The sequence below is a fragment of the Saimiri boliviensis genome, chromosome 1 (genome assembly GCF_048565385.1).
Source record: "Saimiri boliviensis isolate mSaiBol1 chromosome 1, mSaiBol1.pri, whole genome shotgun sequence".
Lineage (NCBI taxonomy): Eukaryota > Metazoa > Chordata > Mammalia > Primates > Cebidae > Saimiri > Saimiri boliviensis.
This window is the reverse complement of record NC_133449.1, coordinates 67,723,795-67,745,699: the sequence shown is the minus strand read 5'-3', so window position 1 is coordinate 67,745,699 and position 21,905 is coordinate 67,723,795. Positions and strand designations below refer to the sequence as shown.

At 43.9% G+C, this 21,905-nt stretch overlaps 2 protein-coding genes across 4 annotated transcripts; both read right to left on the bottom strand.

The window, feature by feature from the left end:
- Nucleotides 1–225: 225 nt before the first annotated feature.
- Nucleotides 226–12,931, bottom strand: SNRPG (small nuclear ribonucleoprotein polypeptide G). Of its 3 annotated transcripts, none has more exons than XM_074398614.1 (4): nt 12,617–12,900; nt 9,337–9,359; nt 8,158–8,282; nt 226–1,220 (listed from the first exon to the last, which is right to left on the bottom strand). In XM_074398614.1, exons 1-4 carry the CDS (start codon nt 12,646–12,648, stop codon nt 1,170–1,172), a joined length of 231 nt encoding a protein of 76 aa, XP_074254715.1. In that variant the 5' UTR covers nt 12,649–12,900; the 3' UTR covers nt 226–1,169. The 3 variants fall into 3 exon arrangements, with proteins under 3 accessions (XP_074254715.1, XP_074254716.1, XP_074254714.1); XM_074398613.1 differs by lacking the exon at nt 226–1,220 and adding an exon at nt 2,609–5,631 and having other exon boundaries at nt 12,617–12,931; XM_074398615.1 differs by lacking the exon at nt 9,337–9,359 and having other exon boundaries at nt 12,617–12,893.
- Nucleotides 12,932–14,729: 1,798 nt separating this feature from the next.
- On the bottom strand, nt 14,730–21,069 carry FAM136A (family with sequence similarity 136 member A). The gene is made up of 3 exons (XM_003922648.4): nt 20,892–21,069; nt 19,833–19,973; nt 14,730–16,862 (listed from the first exon to the last, which is right to left on the bottom strand). Exons 1-3 carry the CDS (start codon nt 21,021–21,023, stop codon nt 16,674–16,676), a joined length of 462 nt encoding a protein of 153 aa, XP_003922697.2. The 5' UTR covers nt 21,024–21,069; the 3' UTR covers nt 14,730–16,673.
- Between the last annotated feature and the right edge of the window lie 836 nt (nt 21,070–21,905).

Below are 21,905 nucleotides of genomic sequence, written 5' to 3'. Positions count from 1 at the left end.
TGTTTGTTTATTCAGTAAGTTTATTGTGGGACACAAGAAGTTACATTTTATAAGTTCCCCTGTGATGCTGCTGTTCTACTTATGGAAACCACACTTGAAGTAGTTCTACAATTCAGCTCTACATTGCTGCAAAAGAAAAAAGTCGGTGAAGATTTACCAAGAGTAACAGTGTATGGGACTTCACGTCAGTTCTCCTTATTGAGATTGTTAGTTTGATCCCTCTGGTTGTTTTTTTGTTGTGAACATTTTCTGTAATTAGGAAATGTCATTTAAGAGTGAGAGAGGTTTATATATATATAAGCCATTCATTGTGTTTGGTGTTTTACAAGAACTTTACATACTGTGTATATTTCATTCCGTACAGTTTTAAAGTGATTCATGATTTGCAGGCTTTTTATCAGATCACAAAAAAATCAGCCTTAAGCATTTGCTTGGTAAGGTTTCTTAAGATTAGGTTTATAATACAACCATCTGTAATGTCTCTCATTTGAGGTTGCGGGCCATAAAATTCATTAACTAGATGAATACATTGTGGACAGCATCCTCACTACCCTTCTCTACTCACAAAGAACCATGATACACTGGAATGTTTTTCTTTGGAATCCTCTTTCTACTCTGTATTAAAATTTTCCCCCATGTAATGATTATGTTAAAAATAAACAATAACATCACCATTACTTCCTGTCTTTTGCTTCTGTTGTACTATATTTGGAATGTAGATGTACTTAGGAAAGTCAGACTAGATCAGAGTTACTCTTAAGTTTTGAAAATGTCTTAGAAGAAACTCATTCATGTTTGCAACTTCTTTATCTGTTTAGTGTTGAAAGATGGACATTATCACACATGGAGCATTTCTCAATAACTAAAATGAAATAAATAAAAGATGGACAAAAGGAATCCTTGCCATGTTTCACATTTAACAAGATTCGTCCACTTTAATGCATAAAACCCTTTTAAATCAGTGTCAACCAGGAAAATTCATGTCAGAAAAAATTGGAATGAGAGCTAACATTCTATATTCAGAACATCTGAGAAAACATTTTTGACTATTACAAAAGTTTATTTAGCAAAAAGTCTAATATGAAAATGTACATGACCTAATTTTTACATCATAGTAAAACAGGCCCTATGGAGAGAGGACATGGGTTTCTCCGCTCAACAGCCATTATTTATACTCGTTCCAAGGCTTCTAACATGATGATACTATTTCCTCGTATTACCTAAGAAAGAGAAAAGTAAATCTGAAAAGAACAACTCATGTCACAGACATATCAATGATGACTTAAGAATTTTCACCAAATCATTAATGGTTTTTTAATATTGCATGTTGGTTTTTAAAGCTCTGTTCAAGCAACAGGGACACCAAACACAACTCTAAGCCCTTTATAAGACGGACATCTTCTAGATTGAAGGCTAACAATTAGCTTTATGAGATTCTAATGTCAGGTCTCCAATGACTAATTTCACCTTTTTTTTTCTTTTTTGAGACAAGAATCTCACTCCGTTGCCCAGGCTACAGTGTAGTGGGCACAATCTTGGCTCAATGCAGCCTCTGCCACCTGGGTTCAAGTGATTCTCCTGCCTCAGCCTCCCAAGTAGCTGGGATTTACAGGAGCCCCCGACCATGCCCAGCTAAGTTTTGTATTTTTAGTAGGGACAGGGTTTCACCACGTAGGCCAGGCTGGTCTCAAACTCATGACCTCAAGTGATCTGCTTGACTCGGCCTCCCGAAGTGCTGAGATTGCAGGTAAGAGGTACTGTGCCTGGCCCTAATTTCACCTTGTAAAATGCAGGACTCAAATTTAAATGCCCATCCCTGACTCTATGGGATCTAAAAAATTAATGAGAAAAACACATACAGTAGAGTATGTTAGGTACAGTTTGGAGGTATAAGATCACTTAGGGAACAAACCAGGATGGGAAATCGTGAAAGGCATGCTCTATGAAAATGACATTTTACCTGGGTCATGGAAATTGAGTACAATTTTGAAAAGGAGATAGGAAACTTTAGAACTAAGATAAAGACAAAGTATAAGAGGATAAGGAAGTAATCTAATTTGAATGCACTAAAAAGTTATTGAAGAGAAGCAGGAAACAAAGATAGTTGGCATTCAATCTTGGAAAGCTTCAAATGCCAATCTTTTTTTTTTTTTTTTTTTTTGAGACAGAGTTTCGCTCTTGTTACCCAGGCTGGAGTGCAATGGCGCGATCTCGGCTCACCGCAACCTCCACCTCCTGGGTTCAGGCAATTCTCCTGCCTCAGCCTCCTGAGTAGCTGGGATTACAGGGACGTGCCACCATGCCCAGTTAATTTTTTTGTATTTTTAGTAGAGACGGGGTTTCACCATGTTGACCAGGATGGTCTTGATCTCTTGACCTCGTGATCCACCCGCCTCGGCCTCCCAAAGTGCTGGGATTACAGGCTTGAGCCACCGCGCCCGGCTCAAATGCCAATCTTAGTGTTTGGAGGACATCTGGAACTAACAATGAGCCAGTGAGTTTCACATTTGGGGGAATGACAATCTTAAGTGTCCTGGCAACAAGATATTATATAAATAAACCAAAGTTTGAGAAGGACAGAACCTAGAGGCAGAAAAGTTATAAGTGGCTTACACCTGTAATTCCAGCACTTTGGGAGACCAAGGCGGGTGGATCACCAGAGGTCAGGAGTTGGAGACCAGCCTGATCAACACAGAGAAACCCCATCTCTACTAAAAATACAAAATTGGCCACGTGTAATGGCACATGTCTGTAATCCCAGCTACTTGGGAGGCTGAGACAGGAGAATCACTTGAATCTGGGTGGCAGAGGCTGCAGTAAGCTGAGATCGTGCCATTGCACTCCAGCCTGGGCGATAAGAGTGAAACTCCGTCTCAAAACAGAAACAAAAAACCAAAAAACTTATCAGGGTATAGCTGAATCAGCTGGTAAATGAATTCAAGAAGGCTAGGCGACTGAAAACAAGAAGTCCCTGATAGACAGTAGATCACAGTAATTGACAGATCACCCGTAAATCAAGTAGAATTGGATAGGTGAATGGAGGGGTAGGGGAGGTAAAGGATAGGTAATAATTTGAGGTGTTTATTAGAAATGGAGGCATTCTAAAAAGATTCAAAGTGGAGCTATGCTTATAGGCAGCTAGAGTAAAAGTAGTTGTAACTTGTTCTTTTCTCCCTGTATCATGCTTGTTTTATTTACAAATACACTATGATTTATCGTGTTCTCCATGCAAATGTAAATGTTACGAGGGCAAGGACTTTGGTGCAAAATCCCAGTGCCCAAAACAGCAGCAGGTATACAAAGGGCTCAAGTACCTGCTAAATATTAATAAAAGAACTCACATGTGATTACTGCAGTTGACAGAATAAAAGGGAACACAATTGGTAGGAAAAGTGTCTTGGAATCTGGCAGCCAATTATCAGCAACCAGTATGATAAGGTAGCATGGAGCAGATTTAAAAGAATGGCTGGGCATGGTGGCTCCCACCTGTAATCTCAGGCCGAGGCTCCCTTTCGGAGGCCCAGATGGGCGGACTGCTTGAGCCCAGGAGTTTGAGACCTGCCTGGGCAACATGGCAAAATCCTATCGCTACAAAAATTAGCCAAGTGTGGTAGTGCACACCTGTGGTTCCAGCTACTTGGGAGGCCGAGGTGGGAGGATAAACTGAGCCTAGAGAGGTTGAGGCTGCAGTAAGCTCTATGCTACTGCACTCTGGCCTGGGTGATGACTAAGACCTGTCTCAAAACAACAACAAAATCCAGTAAGAACAATGCCTTTCTTTCTGCCTCCTAACCAAAAGAAAAAAAAAAAAGAAAAAAAATAAAGCACAATGCCCTAAAAATGACAAAATGACAGTGGCAACTGAAGGGGTCTAAAGATTCACACTCTTCTTGTAAGTTAAGAACAGAACTCCTCTCCATTTTTTTTTGACTGGGACTAGCTATGCTGACCAGGCTGCAGTGCAGTGGCTATTCACAGGCACAATCAGGGCACAATGAAGCCTCAAACTCCTACGCTCAAATGGTTCTCTTGCCTCAGCCTCTTGAGTAGCTGAGACTACAGGTGCACATCACCATGCCCAGCATAAACCAGGAATGGAAACATGCTTACCTAGTTATCAGAATTTTATTTTCATTTTAATGAATTTTGAGACAGGGTCTTGCTGTATTACCCAGGCTGGAATGCAGTGGCTCAGTCACAGCTAACTGCAGCCTTGACCTCCTGGGCTCAAGTGATCCTCCCACTTCAGCCTCTTAAGTAGCTGACACCAGAAGCATGAACCACTAAGCCAGGCTAATTTTTAAATTTTCTGTAGACAGTCTCACCATGTTGTCCAGGCCGATCTCAAACTCCTAGTCTCAAGTGATCATCCTGCCTTGGCCTCTCAAAGTCCTGGGATTACAGGTGTGAGCCACTGACCTGGCCAGTTATCAGAATTTTAAATTCCCCATTTTTGGCAACAGATGTTGAACATCACATTTCACTGGCCAAAGCAAGAAAAGCTAGCTTTCCTTCCTAGCTTCCTGCTAAATCTATATACTTCTTTGTCTTGTCACATAATATTTAGAAAATAAGGCTAGATGGTGAACTTTGTCCCACCTTATCTGTGGTCCAAAAACATGAAATGTATAATCCCAGAAACAGACAATCCCTAAGTTTAATGTTGCATGATGTTCTGAGTAGTGCGATTAATATCTCACACTGTCCCTGAACATGGATTATCCCTTTGTCTAGCATCTCCATGCTGCCCATTCATCAGTTATCTCAGTTTTCCAATTGACTGTTGTGGTATCAAAGGGTTACTTGGGTTCAAGAAAACAGTCAAGGTTTACTTAGTAATAGCCTGAAAGTATAAGAGAAGCTGAAAAGTGTCTCTTTTAAGTGAAATGGTACAAGTTCTTGATTTAATAAGAAAAGAAAAAAAACAGTATGAGACTGCTAAGATTTACGGTAAGGATGAATCTTCTATCTGTGAGACTGTGAAGAAGTAATATGAAATTCGTGCTTAGGATTCAGTACTATCTGTGTTTTCTGGTACCCACTCTGAGGATAAAGGACTACTATAGTGCTCTTCCTCTTTTGCCACTGTGTTTGAGGCTTAATTCTCCATATAAAACTTGAACTATCAGGTCCAGAATTACGTACTGCTCCTTTTGCTGTGCTTCAGTGATGCTACAGAAGCTCAACTCTAGCAAGAGTGCCTGAACTATGTAATATTATAAAATAAAACTCTGGGGCTGTCTCAGACGATAGCTGAGACTGATTAGGTAACTTTCCAACTGACAGGTTAAAAACAAACAAACTCCTGAAAACACACACATCCTCTTTTTTTCTGAGTGAGGATCTTGCTTTGTCACACAGACTGGAGTGCAGCGGTGTGATCTCAGCTTACTGCAGCTTCGACTTCCTGGGTTCAAGGGATCTTTCTGTCTCAGTCTCCTGAGTAGCTGGGACTACAGGTGCACACCACCATGCCTGGCTAATTTTCTAATTTTTTTTGTAGAGATGAGGTCTCACTATGTTGCCCAGGCTGATCTCGAACTCCTGGGCTCAAGTGATCCTCCTGCTTCAGCCTCTCCAAGCACTGGGATTACAGGTGTGAGCCACTGTGCCTAGCCAACACATACACATCTGCAATAAAACAGTATTAAGTAATTTCAATGGCCTCAATGGATCACTAACTTAGATAAGGTAATAAGCCAATTGTCCTTTGTCAAACAACTTTTAACAAAATGAACAAAATCTTAACCTATTTGTTTTCCTTCTCCCAACTTCAGCAAAAAGTTCATCTCTGTTCTTGCCTTTTTTTTTTCTTTGAGACAGTGTTGCTCCTGTTGTTCTTGTTGCCCAGGGTGTAGTGCAATGATGCGATCTCCACCTCCCAGGTTCAAGTGATTCTCCTGCCTCAGCCTCCTGAGTAGCTGGGATTACAGGCATTTGCCACCACGGCCAGCCAATTTTTTTATTTTTAGTAGAGACGGGGTTTCTCCATGTTGGTCAGGTTGGTCTCGAACTCTCAACCTCAGGTGATCCACCTGCCTTGGCCTCCCAGAGTACTGGGATTATAGGCGTGAGCCACCATGCCAGGCTGTGTTCTTGCCTTTCAGGTGCCAAGTGCTTCCTGAATTCTTTTCAGCAAATTTCTTGGGATGACTAAAAACCTACTCTACCTTCTATTAGAACTAAGATTTATTTGTAAAAATAAAGGTTTAGAGGAAAATCTTGGGGTACCTAGAAAGTGTTTTTATAAGGACTCGGCCAATAATGATGATGGCAGCCTATTCAACAGACGCTCACAAGGAAATATACCTGAAAGACAAGTAAGCCTACATGAAACTTGGGAGTACAGTGTGGTATCTGGAGACTCTAAATTTTTTTTTCAGTCGTGACTACTGATTTGCTTTTCAAAATACAGTAATGAAAAAGTATCTGAATTAAGTAATAACCCAAACCTTGGGAAGAATGGTTTGTAAAAAATTAAACCGGCAGAGATGTCAAAATAGGTCTATCTTCAACTCTACTGCTCCAATTTAAAAAATCAAGGTTATGGATGGGCATGGTAGATGACGAGGTCAGGAGTTTGAGACCAGCCTGGCCAAGATGGTAAAACCCTGTCTCTACTAAAAATTAGCCGGCGCAGTGGCAGGCACCTGTAATCCAGCTATTTGGGAGGCTGAGGCAGGAGAATCACCTGAACCCAGGAGGCGGAGGTTGCAGTGAGCTGAGATCACGCCACTGCACTTCAGCCTGGGCGACAAGAGCGAGACTGTCTCCGGGAAAAAAAAAAAAAGTTAATAAATCAAGGCTAATAATTAGCAACTCTTACCACCCCTTGGATGTCTTTATACTCAATAATTTGCTAAAAGTAAGTTGTCCTTTTTGGCTCACCTTTTTCAAGAACTTTGGGCTTACCACTTTTTAGATACGTTATCCTGTGTTTGACAAAGAAGGACTCAAAGTCTCAAAGTCTGGGTCTTTTTTTTTTTTTTTTTTTTGAGACGGAGTTTCGCTCTTGTTACCCAGGCTGGAGTGCAATGGCGCGATCTCAGTTCACCGCAACCTCTGCCTCCTGGGTTCAGGCAATTCTCCTGCCTCTGCCTCCTGAGTAGCTGGGATTACAGCCACTCGCCACCATGCCCAGCTAATCAAAGTCTGGGTCTTGCTGACAAGTATCAAAACTCTTCTTCAGCTGGGTAAGGTGGCTAACACATGTAATCCTAGCACTTTGGGAGGCCAAGGCAGGCAGACTGCCTGAGCTCAGGAGTTCGAGACCAGCCTGGGCAACATGGGGAAACCCCGTCTCTACTAAAAATACAAAAAAATCAGCCGGGCATGGTGGCACGTTCCTGTAGTCCCAGCTACTCGGGAGGCTGAGACAGGAGAATTGCTTGAACCTGGGAGGCAGAGGTTGTAGTGAGCTAAGATTGTACCACTGCACTCTAGCCTGGGCAACAGAGCGAGACTCTGTCAAAAAAAAAAAAAAAAAAAAAAAAGAAAAAAACTTTTTCAGCAATCACTAAAACTACGGCCTAATGAATGCAGGAATGTTTAATCCTATGAGAGCTCAGTATTTGCCTTTTTTCTGTTTTGTTTTTTTCTTTCTCATGTGCATGTCATTGTGATAATCCCTTATAACTCTTACCTTGGCTACTTTAAAATTTTGGGTGTGGTAAATCAGAAAATCCAGATTAACTATGTATACAAATAAAATCAGAAAGTGTGATCTGTGGACTGGCAGATCTGCATTAGGCATTAGCAGAAATGCAAAATCTTAATTAAGTTCCACTCCATACCCACTGAAGTAGAATCTGCATTTTAACAAGATTCCCTGGGGATTCATATACATGTTAGGGTTTCAGAAATATTGGTCTAATGAAGGACCAACTATGAGCCTCTATCACAGAATAAAGCTCAAGAAGGATTTTCAACAGCTATTTCAAGCCCCAGGACCTTAGGTTCTGTATAGTTGAGATCTTACCTATAGGTAACCAGGATATTACCACAGCTGAATAACTGCCACATGTTTAACTAAAAAGGAGATGGAAAACCTAATCTTGCCTGTTATTTGCCATTTCTGGGGGTTACTAACTAGGAAAGTTAACACATATTCCAAAAGGAAAATGAAGTCTCCAAGAGAAATCTTGTATCTTTACTTACCACCATTCCAATATTGTTCTGTTGTCCGCTAGTCGCCATCTCCACACATTCATCTATCACAAGATTCATAAAGGGATCAAATCCCCGCAATATTCCTTGGACATGTCTGCCACCATTTAATTTCACTATTAAAAAGGGAAAAAGACATTTTAGAAAAATACAAATATTTGAGATGTTTGACCCACTATCCTTACTGTATGCCAAGCACTGGATTAAACATTTTTGTATTTACTTCCACATTTTAATTTGTAAGAATCCTATAAAGTAGTAATCCTTACTTTATAGGATAGAATCAAACTTTAGAGCTTTTATTTATTTATTGAGATGGAGGGTCACTCTGTTGCCAGGCTGGAGTGGTGCAGTGGTGCAATCTAGGCCCACTGCGACCTCTGCTGCCTGGGTTCAAGCAGTTCTCCTGTCTCAGCCTCCCAAGCAGCTAGGACTAAAGGTACACGCCACCAGGACTGGCTAATTTTTGTATTTTTTAGTAGAGGCGGGGTTTGGTCAGGCTGGCCTCAAATTCCTGACCTCAGGTGATCCACCCTCCTCGGCCTCCTAAAATGCTGGGATTACAGGCATGAGCCTAGCAGCTTTTATTTTTTTAAGAGATGGCCATGGCGGGTGGGGGGGGGTGGCAGGCTCCCTATGTTGCCCTGGCTGGTCTCAGACTCCCGAGCTCAAGGGATCCTACCACTCTGGCCTCCCAAAGTGCTGCAATTACAGAGGTAATCCACTGTGTCCGAGCTTTTAAGTAACTGCATTCATGGTTATACAGCTACTGTATGGTAGAAGTGAGATTCAAGCTAAAGGCTGCTTACCTCTAATGCTGATGGTTTTGTCCCCTACATACATACTTCAAGCACTGTGTGGGTCAGATTTTTAGTTAAACTGAACAAATTCCTACATATTCCCAAGAAACAAAACAATTCTTCCGTATCTAAGTCTTTTGTAGCTTAAAGGAAAAAAGGTTGATAAATCCTGTTAATTTTGTTAAAGTGAGAAATGGCTTATGTAATATAAAGTCTGAAGTGCTACTAAATTCATTAGATATCAGAAATTAGGTAAATAAAATTGTTTAGTTAGGATTAAGTAATCTGCTTAATTAATGGATGTGAATTAGAGGTCCTGTGTGCTTTAAATTTTTATAAAGTTGCAAAAAACCCAAAACAACAAACTTACATGATAACTTCTTGTCCATAAATCTGAAAAAGCAAAAGGGTAAAGATTACATAACCAATTAGAAAATTTTAAGCATAAACAAGTACATAAATAGGTATAGTTAAAATAATTTGCTAAAATTTATACAATGGGAATAATGACATCTAAAACAGTAAAAATACTGTACTACTGTGAAGAGTGAGGGAATAGGGCAAGGTAGCTCATGCCTGTAATCCCAGCACTTTAGGAGGCTGAGGTGGGTGAACTGCTTGAGCTCAGGAGTTGAGACCAGCCTGAGCAACATTGTGAAACTCCATCTCTACCAAAAATACAAAAATTAACTGGGTGTGGTGGCATGTGCCTATGGTTCCAGCTACTTGGGAGGCTGAGGTCAGAGGATCACTGGAACTGTGAAGTTGAGGCTGCAGTGAGCCACTGCACTCCAGCTGGGCAATAGAGCAAAACCCCATTTCAGGGGAAGAAAAGGTTACCTAATTTAGACATTCTACAAAGCAAAGTAATTTGGGAAGGGGAAAGACAATAAAAATGAAACATATTTAGACTGTGTTAATCTACATTAAGTGGAGTCTTTATACTAATGTGAATTACAAAAACATTCTTATTGTTCAATACTATGTTGTTTCATTGACCTAAGTTTCTTTACTTCTTTCTTTCTTTCTTTTTTTAAAAAGAGATAGCATCTCATTATGTTGACCAGGCTGGTCTTGAATTCCTGGCCTCAAAAAATATGCTTCCCCTCAGTCTCCCAAAGTGCTGTTGAGATTACACAGGCATAAGCTACCTCATCTGGTCTCATTAACCTAATTTTCAATAATTGGGTTTTACAGTCATAACAGAAAAACAAAGACTTGTTTACATTTGGTTATTTCTAAAACTAAGTTGTAAAGACAGCAAACAGTAAACAAACCAAAGCCAATTCAATAGGTATTTTATATTCAAGATAAAAAGGAGTGTTCTTTTATTTAATATGAAAGCATCAAGCATAAATGTTCAGGGTAGTCCTCAACCTTTAAGTATATTTTAGTATAATAAATGCATATTTTGAAACTTCAAACAATATGAATTAAGGAAAATTCCATTTTAGTGGAATATGAGACTACTAAGCCATGTAGTCAAATCAGTTTTTAATCTCTTCCATTTATAGGCCAGAAAACATGAAATTACATTCAGTTTTAGAAATTTCATTTAAATTTTAAAATATAAAAAAATGGGAAAAAATTTTAGCATATGGGCTGTGAAGTGGGCACTTACTCAATTTTAATGTACAGAATAATCATGGAAGAATTCAAATATAAAACAGGGAGCATGACTGAAAGAGGGAGTAGACATTTACAAGTGAAAATGTATTTATGAAGTATGATGAACAAGACTATATTTCAGTAAGATATATAAAAGCACAGCAAATATAACATCCAAGATCTTATTCAATCTTTACAAGGACTTTGCAATTATGGTCTAGTATTACCACCATTTTACAGATGGAGAACTAGGTATGGAAAGGTTAAGTAAATTGTTCGAAGTTACACAGCAAGTGTTAGCAAATACAAATAGTTCAGTTTGAAGAACAGAACACTTGAGTATTTGTGGCTGTAAGGTTTGGTGTTTGAATGTTGGGTGTAAATATAGACTCGATTTTGCATATTGTGATAAATTATTATTATTATTATTGTTTTTTGAGACGGAGTTTTGCTCTTGTTACCCAGGCTGGAGTGCAATGGCGCCATCTCGGCTCACCGCAACCTCCGCCTCCCAGGTTCAGGCAATTCTCCTGCCTCAGCCTCCTGAGTAGCTGGGATTACAGGCACGCGCCACCATGCCCAGCTAATTTTTTGTATTTTTAGTAGAGATGGGGTTTCACCATGTTGACCAGGATGGTCTCGATCTCTCGACCTCGTGATCCACCCGCCTCGGCCTCCCAAAGTGCTGGGATTACAGGCTTGAGCCACAGCGCCCGGCCATAAAATTATTCCTTAACAGACCTAACTAAAATATAAACGCAAGGAGTTTTCACACAAAGATGGCTTTGATACAAATGCACCTTTAAAAGCAAAAATATTATTTTTTGAAAAAGAATTGCTCTTGTTGCCCAGGCTGGCGTGCAATGGCATGATCTCGGCTCACTGCACTGCAACCTCCGCCTCTCGGATTCTAGCAATTATCCTGCCTCAGCTTCCCAAGTAGTTGGGATTACAGGCCACGTCACACCTGGCTAATATTTTTGTATTTTTAGTAGAGACGGGGTTTCATCCTGTTGGCCAGGCTGGTCTCAAACTCCTGACCTCAGGTGGTCCACCCACCTCGGCCTCCCAAAGTGCTGGGATTACAGGCGTGAACCACCGCACCCGGCCTCAAAATTATTAAACAGGAATTTTTCCTTATGTCTAACTTCTGTGGGCGTGGTAATAAACGAACTACACAAAGCCAACCACACGCTATGCCAGAGAAAACTGATCCCTGTAAGAATTCTGCACCCTTTGTGAATTCGGCTACTACATGTAGAATTCCAGCACCAAGGAGTATACACAAAACAGAAACGAACTCAGGAAACACAGAACATGTTAAGTCCAGTCAAGAAGTATTTGAAGAGTTTAAAGCTTTATGTTGAGTCCTACCTGAAGTAAGGCTCTCCTACCTAAAGTTGTTTGATTTTACTGGGTGTGCAGAAAAAAACTTCAAAACACTAGCCTTCTTTGATTAGAAAAAAGTTAATGTTATAAAAAAAAGAAAAATGAATATTCTTACATAGTTATCACATCAGAGCAAGATAACATACGACATTCAAACTTAACGTAAAAGAAGGCAAGATAAAACAGTTACAAACACATTCTCTAAAGTTACAGTGGCTTTTGGAGTCTGACGCCTCACGGAGTTTTTAAAAACACTTCCATTCCAGCCCCTCTTTAGTTCCTCTACAGAATTACCCCTCTAGCCATCTAACTAGAACATGATGCTATTCGAGATGTTCAACAAAAGGTGGCATTCAAGATCTTCAAGGAACGAGGGAGGGAGAGCGCGGGGTGACCAGGGACCCGACCGCAGCAGCGGGAGGCTGGTCGGCCGGAAGGAGGTGCGGCGGCTGCCGGCGGTAACCACGCCGACGCGCTAGCTCTGCGCGGGCTTCACGTCCCAAGCGCGGGAGCCTGGCCGAGAGCCCGGCGACCCCGGACCCGAAGAAAAAATGAGGTGGTGGCTCAAGCCATTCGGCGAATGGCGAGGGAACAAAGGGACTCGGGGGACTCACAGAAGCGACCGTTTCGGTTTCTTTCTCATACATACTTACTTTTTCAACTCGGGAGGGTGAGCTTTGCTCATGATGGCTACTCCACGGGCGCACAGAGGCCTTGTAACGGAACGCACGGCCTACTCTACGCTCCCGCAGTAGGCCCGGCGTCTTGCGTCTAGCGTCACCGACCTCGTTAGCCAATCGATTGTCGGCAGTTTTTACACTTCTCCTCGCGATACCTGAGAGTCTCCGTCACCGTTGAGCTTCCGGTCGCGCTGTCAGCGATTGGCCCGGACGGACGGGTCCTTCCTAAATTCCGTTTTCTTTGTGCAAAATTTAGAAAACGAGTACTCTGCCTATGTAACCCCCACCCCCCCAAAAAAACCAAACCAAACCAGAACAAACAACAACAACAAAAAACCGCCGGGTGCCGTAAATTCCAGAACTTTAGGGGCTCGCTTGAGTCCAGGAGTTCGAGACCAGCCTGAGCAACATAGTGAGACCCCCCCCGCCCCCCCACCTTCCCTATTTAAAAAATAAAATTGGGATAACGGTCCCGTCTCTAGCTTCTGGGCAAACCTGGCCAATCCCCCATGTCTGTGGATCGTATCGCTTATTTTCTTCATATATACCGAATGATAACGAGCCCTAGAAGAATGGAGCCCTGTATTTCTTTGGCAGGTATCCTTATAGCATACTGTCAGATCAAGCCTAGGGTTCCGGTAAAATGTAAATTAGTGGCCTCTGCACCACTGGAGGGTAAGGTGATTGGGCCTGTCTCTAAGAATTTCAATCTGTTTCCGACTGGCGATCTTGCAAATAATTTTTTTTTTTGAGATGAGGTCACCCAGGCTGGAATGGATGGTGTGATCATGGCTCACTGCAACCTCGAACTCTTGGCCTCAAGTGATCCTCCCACCTCAGCCTCAGCCTCCCGAGCTGTTGAGACTACAGGCACATGCCACTGTGCCCAGCTAATATATATATATATATATATATATATATATATATATACACACACACACACACATATCTCGTGTGTGTGTGTGTGTGTATGTGTGAAACGAGGTCTCGCTTTGTTGCCCAGGCTTTCTCCAATTCCTGGCCTTAAGTGATCCTCCTGACCCTGTCTCCCAAAGTGTTGGGATTACAGGCGTGAGCCAGCATGCCTGGCAGTCCTGCAATTTTTCACACACTGCCTCCAAACTGTGCTATCGCTTCTGTATATAAAATTGTGAAGTACAGCATACAAACATTCTCTAATATAAGGTATTTCTTTTTCATGTCAAGATGTGTAAAAAGTGGTCTCTGACTTGTTCCCAGTTGTTACATTATCCTAAAGTAGGAGAATCCACATATCATAAAAGACTAAACCGAAATAGAACGCCTTGTTGATTTTTTTTTTTTTTTTTTTTTTTGAAACGGAGTTTCACTCGTTACCCAGGCTGGAGTGCAATGGCACGATCTCAGCTCTCCGCAACCTCCGCCTCCTGGGTTCAGGCAATTCTGCTGCCTCTGCCTCCTGAGTAGCTGGGATTACAGGCACGTGCCACCATGCCCAGCTAATTTTTTTGTATTTTTAGTAGTGATGGGGTTTCACCATGTTGACCAGGATGGTCTCGATCACTTGACCTCGTGATCCACCCGCCTCGGCCTCCCAAAGTGCTGGGATTACAGACTTGAGCCACCGTGCCCGGCCGCCTTGTTAATTTTAAATAGGGGATGGTTCTTAAAAATTCAGTTCATTCTTGATATTCTGGAATGGCTCTATTTAAATGCCAATGATAGTAAAGACTTAAACTCACCACATATTTTGCACTCACTTAGTACTCCAAATCCTAGACACTTGATTTTTTCTAGCAGGGTCACAGCTTTGTACCTTTCCTACCACTTGCTATTAGTGTTTAGTTGAAGCGAGAGACCTGACATAATGAATTTCTCTTTTTAGCCTCATAGTTTCTTTTCTGCATTAATGAACTTCAAGTCACAATAACCTAGCCTCCTCTCAAAGTTTTTCCCATTTACAATGAACCAGTTCTGCATTTGAACCATAACAAATAACTAATTTCCACTCTTTTGAACATGCTAAACTAATTTAACCTGTTAAAAGAAGCATACTGAGAAAGTTAATATATTCACTACCCAGATATAAGGAAATAAAACACAATAGTGGGGAGAAAATTAAACCTTATTTATTTTAAAAATCAAACCACTAGGAAAATATATCACAGCCTGGAAACAGCAAGTGGACAGGCTATATTATCATTTCAAGTAATAAGTTGGTGAAAATACAGTGAGGTTGCTATCAAAACAATAAAGTGTCATGTCAGGGCAGGAGCACTGCAAGCTGCAAAAGCCCGAGGCAAAAGTGGTATTTGGTAATGAGGGCTTGCCTCTCTTTTGCTCTAAGGGAGTCAGCTCATCCCAGCCCAAGTTGGTTACTTTGTCTCCCTCGAATTTCCTGTTGCCAGGGGTTTGTGTCAATTGGGCTTTGTTAACTCAGGGGGCTAAGTAGGCAATGCTAGGTTTAGGTTTTCATTCCACTGGTTCTGTAAAAACCAGGCTTTTCCAAATCCAGTACTTTATAACTCTGTTATAATCAAGTAGCCAACTGGTCCTCTTTTATTCCTCTAGCATTCCCAGATACTAGTATATATCACAATCAAAGTCCGTTTCTCTTCAAGGGGAAAGTGTTACTGCAAGACTGTCCTGTCATGCTGGGGGCAGTGGCTCACGTCTTTAATCCCAGCACTTTGGGAGGCCAAGGTGGGTGGATCACCTGAGGTTGGGAGTTCGGGACCAGCTTGACCAACATGGAGAAACCCCGTCTCTACTAAAAATACAAAATTAGCCAGGCGTGGTGGCGCACGCCTGTAATCCCAGCTACTCGGGAGGCTGAGGCAGGAGATTCACTTGAATCTGGGAGGCAGAGTTTTCGGTGACCCGAGATCGTGCCATTGCACTCCAGCCTGGGTAACAAGAGCGAAACTCCGTCTCAAAAAAAAAAAAAAATTTTTTTTCCTGTCATTGTCATTTTGCTACAGTCTCAGGGCCCATCAGTGAGTAATTATGCTTCTCATAATAATGTGTCATCGCCGGGTGCGGTGGCTCAAGCCTGTAATCCCAGCACTTTGGGAGGCCGAGGCGGGTGGATCACAAGGTCAAGAGATCGAGACCATCCTGGTCAACGTGGTGAAACCCCGTCTCTACTAAAAATACCAAAAAATTAGCTGGGCATGGTGGCGTGTGCCTGTAATCCCAGCTACTCAGGAGGCTGAGGCAGGAGAATTGCCTGAACCCAGGAGGCAGAGGTTGCGGTGAGCCGAGATCGTGCCATTGCACTCCAGCCTGGGTAACAAGAACAAAACTCCGTCTCAAAAAAAAAAAAAAAAAAAAAAAAAAAAAAAGTGTCATCACCTCTCATGTTTTTGCATGGTCCCCAGGCTGAAAGATGCAGCATGTAATAATTTTAAGAAATGTACATCCACATCTTGATGACCAGAAATGGGGATCCACAAGGAGCCTTTCAAAGTTCTTATCCAAACTAGTCTCCCTCCCAATTCCACATCTTAAAATCAACTTGAATGCCCTTGTATAAATTACACAAAACCCAAGAACACAAAGACTCAGAAAACTTTTTCCCTTCTAAGTTAGTAACCTCATGGATTTGGTTTCACAGCTTATGGAAAATGGCGTGGTGACACTTCCGGTCAACAGGATGTTGGCAACAAAGAGAAAATCTCTCTCCTCAAACTCCAACTCTAACCTGCCAGGCTATTGGTACCTGTGTAGTTAAGAAGTCTGGTACCTTGGAGGGCTCTGGCTTGTTACAGGGAAGATCCTTACTGCAAGGACAGGCACTGGCCACAGGAAATACAAGCTCCAAAATTCTCCTGTAATGTCTCTGACCCAATTTAGCACCACTTTTATCCATTTCATTTTTTAGGACTGAAACATAAAAGAACCAGTCTCCAGAGGTAAGTGACATATGCCTTACGCTTGCGGCCATCCTTAATTTCTTCATTCATAAACTTTGCTTAAAAGACTAAAATTCCCAATTCCTTATAAAAAATATATCCTTGCCCTCCGCCCCAATGGGCATTGGCAAAGACTTTTATTTTCCCATGGATAAGAGAGCCTCCTTCATCTTCTTGGTCATAGTTGGGATAAGGTGCATGTGGTCATCCACACACTTGGTCACACAACCGTCCAGCTGCTGCTTCACCTGAAGCTCCTTACTCCCAGCATCTATTGAATCTTTGGCTTTGTCATTGCAATGCATGGTGCACCGAGCCAGGCGGTCCTGTGGCAAGAAGAAGGTAGAGAAAGCTGAGAGTAAGGCCTCCATTTACTGTGTGCTCATTACGTGCCCATTACAGGCTTGATATATTTTATCTTGATAAATTAAAGGGACACTAGTGTGATTGGCCAAGATTTTTTTTTTTTTAAAAGATGGGGCTTCTCCATGATGGCCAGGCTGGTCTTGAACTCCTGATCTCAGGTGATCCACCCACCTAGGCCTCCCAAAGTGCTAGGATTACAAGTGTGAGCCACCGCACCCGGCCGATTTTTTTTTTTTCTGTTGCCCAGGCTGGAGTGCTGTGCTACAGTGGCACAATTATGGTTTACTGCAGCCTCGACGTCCCAGGCTCAAGCTATCTTCCCACCTCAGCTCTCAAGTAGCTAGGAGCACGGGCACATGCCACCACTCCTGGCTAATATTTTCTTAAAAAGATCTCCCTTTGTGGCCCAGGTTGGTCTCGAACTCCTGGGCTCAAGTGATCCTCCCTCCTTGGCCTCCCAAAGTGTTGGGATTATAGGCGTGAGCCACGGTGTTTGGCCTGCCAAGACTGTCTTGACTCAAACAAAAAGTGGCACCAGGAGGGCCCAAACTATTACTAGAAAGCAGGTGAATGACAGAATAAATTATACAGAAAGTTCTTCCAGGAAGTGAGAGGTCCCTAGAGGTTACTATAAGACTTACAAACATCTTGAGTCTTTAAAGTCTGTTCTGTCTACAGGAAAATGTTTAATTCAACAAATATCATTGAGCATCTATTATGTGCCAGGCACTCTTTTAAAAAATGTTAGGGAATATAGCAATGAGTAAAACAAAGTTCTTACCCTTACAGAACTTACATTCCAGTGAGAGGAAAGAGACAAAGTAAATGGAGATGTTGAGGAATTAGTTGGATATATGAATCTGGAGTTTATGAGTAAGGTCTGCTATACAGATATAAATGCAGGAGCTGGCTGGGCGCAGTGGCTCACGCCTGTAATCCCAGCACTTTAGGAGGCCGAGGCAGGTGGATCAGGAGGTCAGGATTCAAGATCAGCCTGGCCAACGTGGTGAAACCCCATCTCTACTAAAAATACAAAAATTAGCTGGGCGTGGAGGTGGGCGCCTGTAATCCCAGCTATTTGGGAGGCTGAGGTAGGAGAATTGCTTGAACTGGGACCTGGGAGGCAGAGGTTGCAGTGAGCTGAGATTGCGCCACTACACTCCAGCCTGGGCTACAAAGCGAGACTCCTTCTCATTTATAAATAAATAAAGGAAGGAGCTGTCAGCATAGAGATTATATTTATAGCTATGAGGCTAGAGGAGACTACAGAAGCAGTCAGAAAGGAGAAAAGAACCAAGGACAGCCCTGGGCACTCTGATACTGAGGCTGGAGAGGGGAAGAGACAGCAAAGAAGCCCAAGAAAGGGTGGCTAACAGAACGCCAGGAGGGTGACAAGTCCTTGTGACCAACTGAATAAAGTGCTTTAAGAAGGCGAGGGATCCACTGTGTCAATGATGTAGACAGAGTAAGATGAAGACTCAGAAATGACCCCCGGATTCAGCCCCATGGAGATGAGTGGCAGGAGCAGTTCTGGCCCAGTGAAGAGTGAAAGTCCACCTGGAAAGAACTAAAAAGATCATGCAAAGAGGGTTATAGAGCAGTCCAAGAATCAAATTATCAAAGACTCCATCTATAAAATTAGCTGTCAAAAAGAACACAAAGAAACCCTTTTTGGTTCCATGATCTTGGAGAAGTTATTTCTCCATAATGGCAGTAACTTTGAAGAGTTTTGAATGGAAGAATGTAAAGATGTATCACATTAGGTGTGGATGGAACCTCAGGCTATGAAAGGCTGGTTTGGAAGTGGGCTTGAGGCTGGGCGTAGTGGCTCACGCCTGTAATCCAAGCACTTTGGAGGCCAAGATGGGCGGATCACCTGAGGTCGGGAGTTCAAGACCAGCGTGACCAACACGGTGAAACCCCATCTTAAAAAAAAAAAAAAAAAAAGGGGTAAGTGGGCTTGCTTGCCCCAGGTTCCAGAAACATATACTTAGAAGATGGGAGTAAAATGAAGTTGTAGATACTCTTTGCTAAAGAGAAGGAAAGAGGGAGCTCTTTTATTAACCTCAGAGGGGCTTGTGAGCCAGGAATCTGTGAGTCAGCAGTGATAATGATTCACATAAATGACTGCTCCTTATTGACAGAGAAGCTGCCATCTGGGTATAGCAAGTAGGGGCAGTCCTGGGTGAGTTTCTAAGGCCACAAAATGGTGGAAGAGTGTTCCTCTAATCTGTACCTTTTCAAGGATATCCTACTTTCCTAGAGATTCTGCTGTTGTAAAAATAAAATAATATATGTTTTAGGAAACTTTATACTATACAGTATACATACTGTATTTGGTGGTTATGGGAAAAGAAACAAATGCCCTGTCTCCAACAAACTGCCTTTGGACTCTTGGTCATGAACTCCCCTGGTTAACTCCTTTTTACATCATTTCTTTTTTTTTCTTCAGACAGAGTCTCATTCTGTTGCCCAGGCTGGAGTGCAGTGGCATGATCTTGGCTCACTGCAACCTCTGCCTCCTGGGTTCAAGGGATTCTCCTGCCTCAGCCTCCTGAGTAGCTGGGACTACAAGTGCATGCCACCATGTCCGGCTAATGTTTTGTATTTTTAGTGGAGACAGGGTTTCACAGTGTTAACCAAGATGGTCCCTATCTCCTGACCTTGTTATCCACCCGTCTCGGCTTCCCAAAGTGCTGGGATACAGGCGTGAGCCACTGTGCCCGACCACATCATTTCTATAGGAAAACACAGTTCAACTTAAGGCACTTGACTGCCAAGACTTTTCCCAAAATTTCAAACCCTGTGAAAACTGACTGGCCATCACCATCACAACTGTTACTAAAGCCAAGAGTTTTGAACAAATGCTTGTCATTGCCTGCAAAAGTCCAGATCAAGAACTAGAGTGCTCTGTCTAGGATAGTTCTCACCTGGAACTTCTCCAACTCACTGGTGACTAAAGCCTGGGCTTGAGCCAGAGGCGCATGGCAGCGCTCGATGCACTGGTGCACCTGCTGCATGGAGGCCTGGCTGTCCTCACAACAGCTGGCGCTGCACCGGAACATGAGACCCTGGGGAGAAAGAGCAGGGTGAAGTGAGGTAGGAGAGCCTCTGGGGACAGAAATGACTATAGAGCACTACAGAAGTTAGAAGGCCATGTGTATATTTGCACCTCCCTCTCCATCTTCTGCTTTTACCTTCCCTGAGAATAGACTGCAGGGCCTTAAAACCACCACTAGGGAAAATTATCCTCAATGTCTAGTGTAGTGTTTCATGGTCTCCTTGCTGCTTGCTCATTGGCACCTGTTGCACCGATGGTTGGGCGAACAGAGGGTCGTCCGTATGGGTGAGGGTGGGGTGGATGAAGCCAAGTTCTGAAAACCAGGTGCCTCTTGCACAGGGTTCAGAGGTCAGCAACCTAGTAATCCACATTCCACCAGAGGACAGCCGATCCACTAACCGATGACCCAGGGGGCACTATACTCTGTCAGGGAAGCGGGACCGACACGCACAGAGGCACTGCGGGGCTAAGAGCACAAGAGTGTGGAAACCCGTGCTGTTTCTACACTGTGAAGCGGACATGATCTGGCCATTGGGGATGCCGGGAGCCCTCGCCTTTCTGGTGTTTCACCTTGGCCGCGCCGCTGCTGGGCCTCGGGCCGCTCACCTGCGGAAGGGGCCGCGCAGGAGGGGAAGGTGGCGGGGCGAGCGCCTGCCACTAGGGGCTTCCCACCTGCCGCCGGGGACGCGCCTGCCCGGGGCCGGAAGGGGCGGAAAACCGCCTCGCGCACGGCGAGGGCGCACAGATTTCAGCCGATCCGCCAAAGCCTCCGTAGTCCTGTCGGAGGCCGCCGCGGCGACCCCAGGACCACGCACACCCGGTCTGCAGGGACGCGGGCTGCGGTGCCGGGCGTCGCGTGGTGGCTGAGGGAGGGGCCCGGAACCCACCCTGTGAGAAGGGGGTCCTAGCTCGATCCCCGCCCCGCTACCTGCATCTTCCGGATGTTCTCTTTCTCCAGACTCTTCACCATGGAGTCCACCGCCTCCTGCACCCGCAGCTGCTGCAGCTCCGCCATGGCGACCCCGCACTGCCCCGCGCCGCGCCGCGCCGGCGCCCACATGGAATCGGCTCACGGGCCCGCCTCCTCACCGCCCTTCGCCGCCCGCCCTTCCCGGGCCCACACCGCCCCCTGGCGGCCGAGCGGAGCCACTGTACGCCGGCGTCCTCGAGCCCACCGCCCTTCTCCCGCCTGGGAACCGATCACGGGAAGACCTGCCTTGCAGCTGCAGCCTTTCTTTCCTTCTCCCCTCCCTTAATCCCTCCCCTTTCATTCCTTAAAAATATTTAATGTAATTGAGAGGCCGGGCGCAGCGGCTCACGCCTGTAATCCCATCACTTTGGGAGGCCGAGGTGGGCGGATCACTAGGTCAGGAGTTCGATACCAGCCTGACTACCATGGTGAAACCCCGTCTCTCCTAAAAATACAAAATTTAGCCGGGCGGCGTGCCGGCGCGCGCCTGTAATCACAGCTACAGAAAGCTGCGGTAGGAGAATCGCTTGAACCCGGGAGGCAGAGGTTGCAATGAGCCGAGATTGTGCCACTGTACTCCAGCCTGGGCAACAGAATGACACTCTGTCTAAAAAAAAAAAAAAAGGAATACACATACAGATAAATGCCCAGATTTTAGAAGTGCTACTTGATGAGTTTTAACAAACCCTGTCGGCCAGCGTGGTGGGCACGCCTGTAATCCCAGAATTTTGGGAGGCCAAGGCGGGTTGATCACCTGGGCTCAGGAGTTCGAGATCAGTCTGGCCAACATGATGAAACCCTGGCTCTACTAAAAATACAAAAATTAGCCGGGCATCGTGGCACATGCCTGTAGTTCCAGCTACTTAGGAGGCAGGGGCAGGAGAATTGCTTGAACTGTACAGGTAGAGGTTGCAAGCTTTCCTCCTACCTCTGCCTATCAAAGGGATTACAGGTATGTACCCCCACCCCCAG

Coding starts and splice junctions, on each gene's coding strand:
- FAM136A (XM_003922648.4), bottom strand. CDS start 21,023: ATGTGGGCGCCGGCGCGGCGCGGCGCGGGGCAGTGCGGGGTCGCCATG. Junction 19,974..20,891: donor AGAACATCCGGAAGATGCAG/GTAGCGGGGCGG, acceptor CTTTCTCCCCAG/GGTCTCATGTTCCGGTGCAG. Junction 16,863..19,832: donor GTGAGTTGGAGAAGTTCCAG/GTGAGAACTATC, acceptor TTCTTGCCACAG/GACCGCCTGGCTCGGTGCAC.
- SNRPG (XM_074398613.1), bottom strand. CDS start 12,648: ATGAGCAAAGCTCACCCTCCCGAGTTGAAAAA. Junction 9,360..12,616: donor CACCCTCCCGAGTTGAAAAA/GTAAGTATGTAT, acceptor TTGCTTTTTCAG/ATTTATGGACAAGAAGTTAT. Junction 8,283..9,336: donor TATGGACAAGAAGTTATCAT/GTAAGTTTGTTG, acceptor CCTTTTTAATAG/TGAAATTAAATGGTGGCAGA.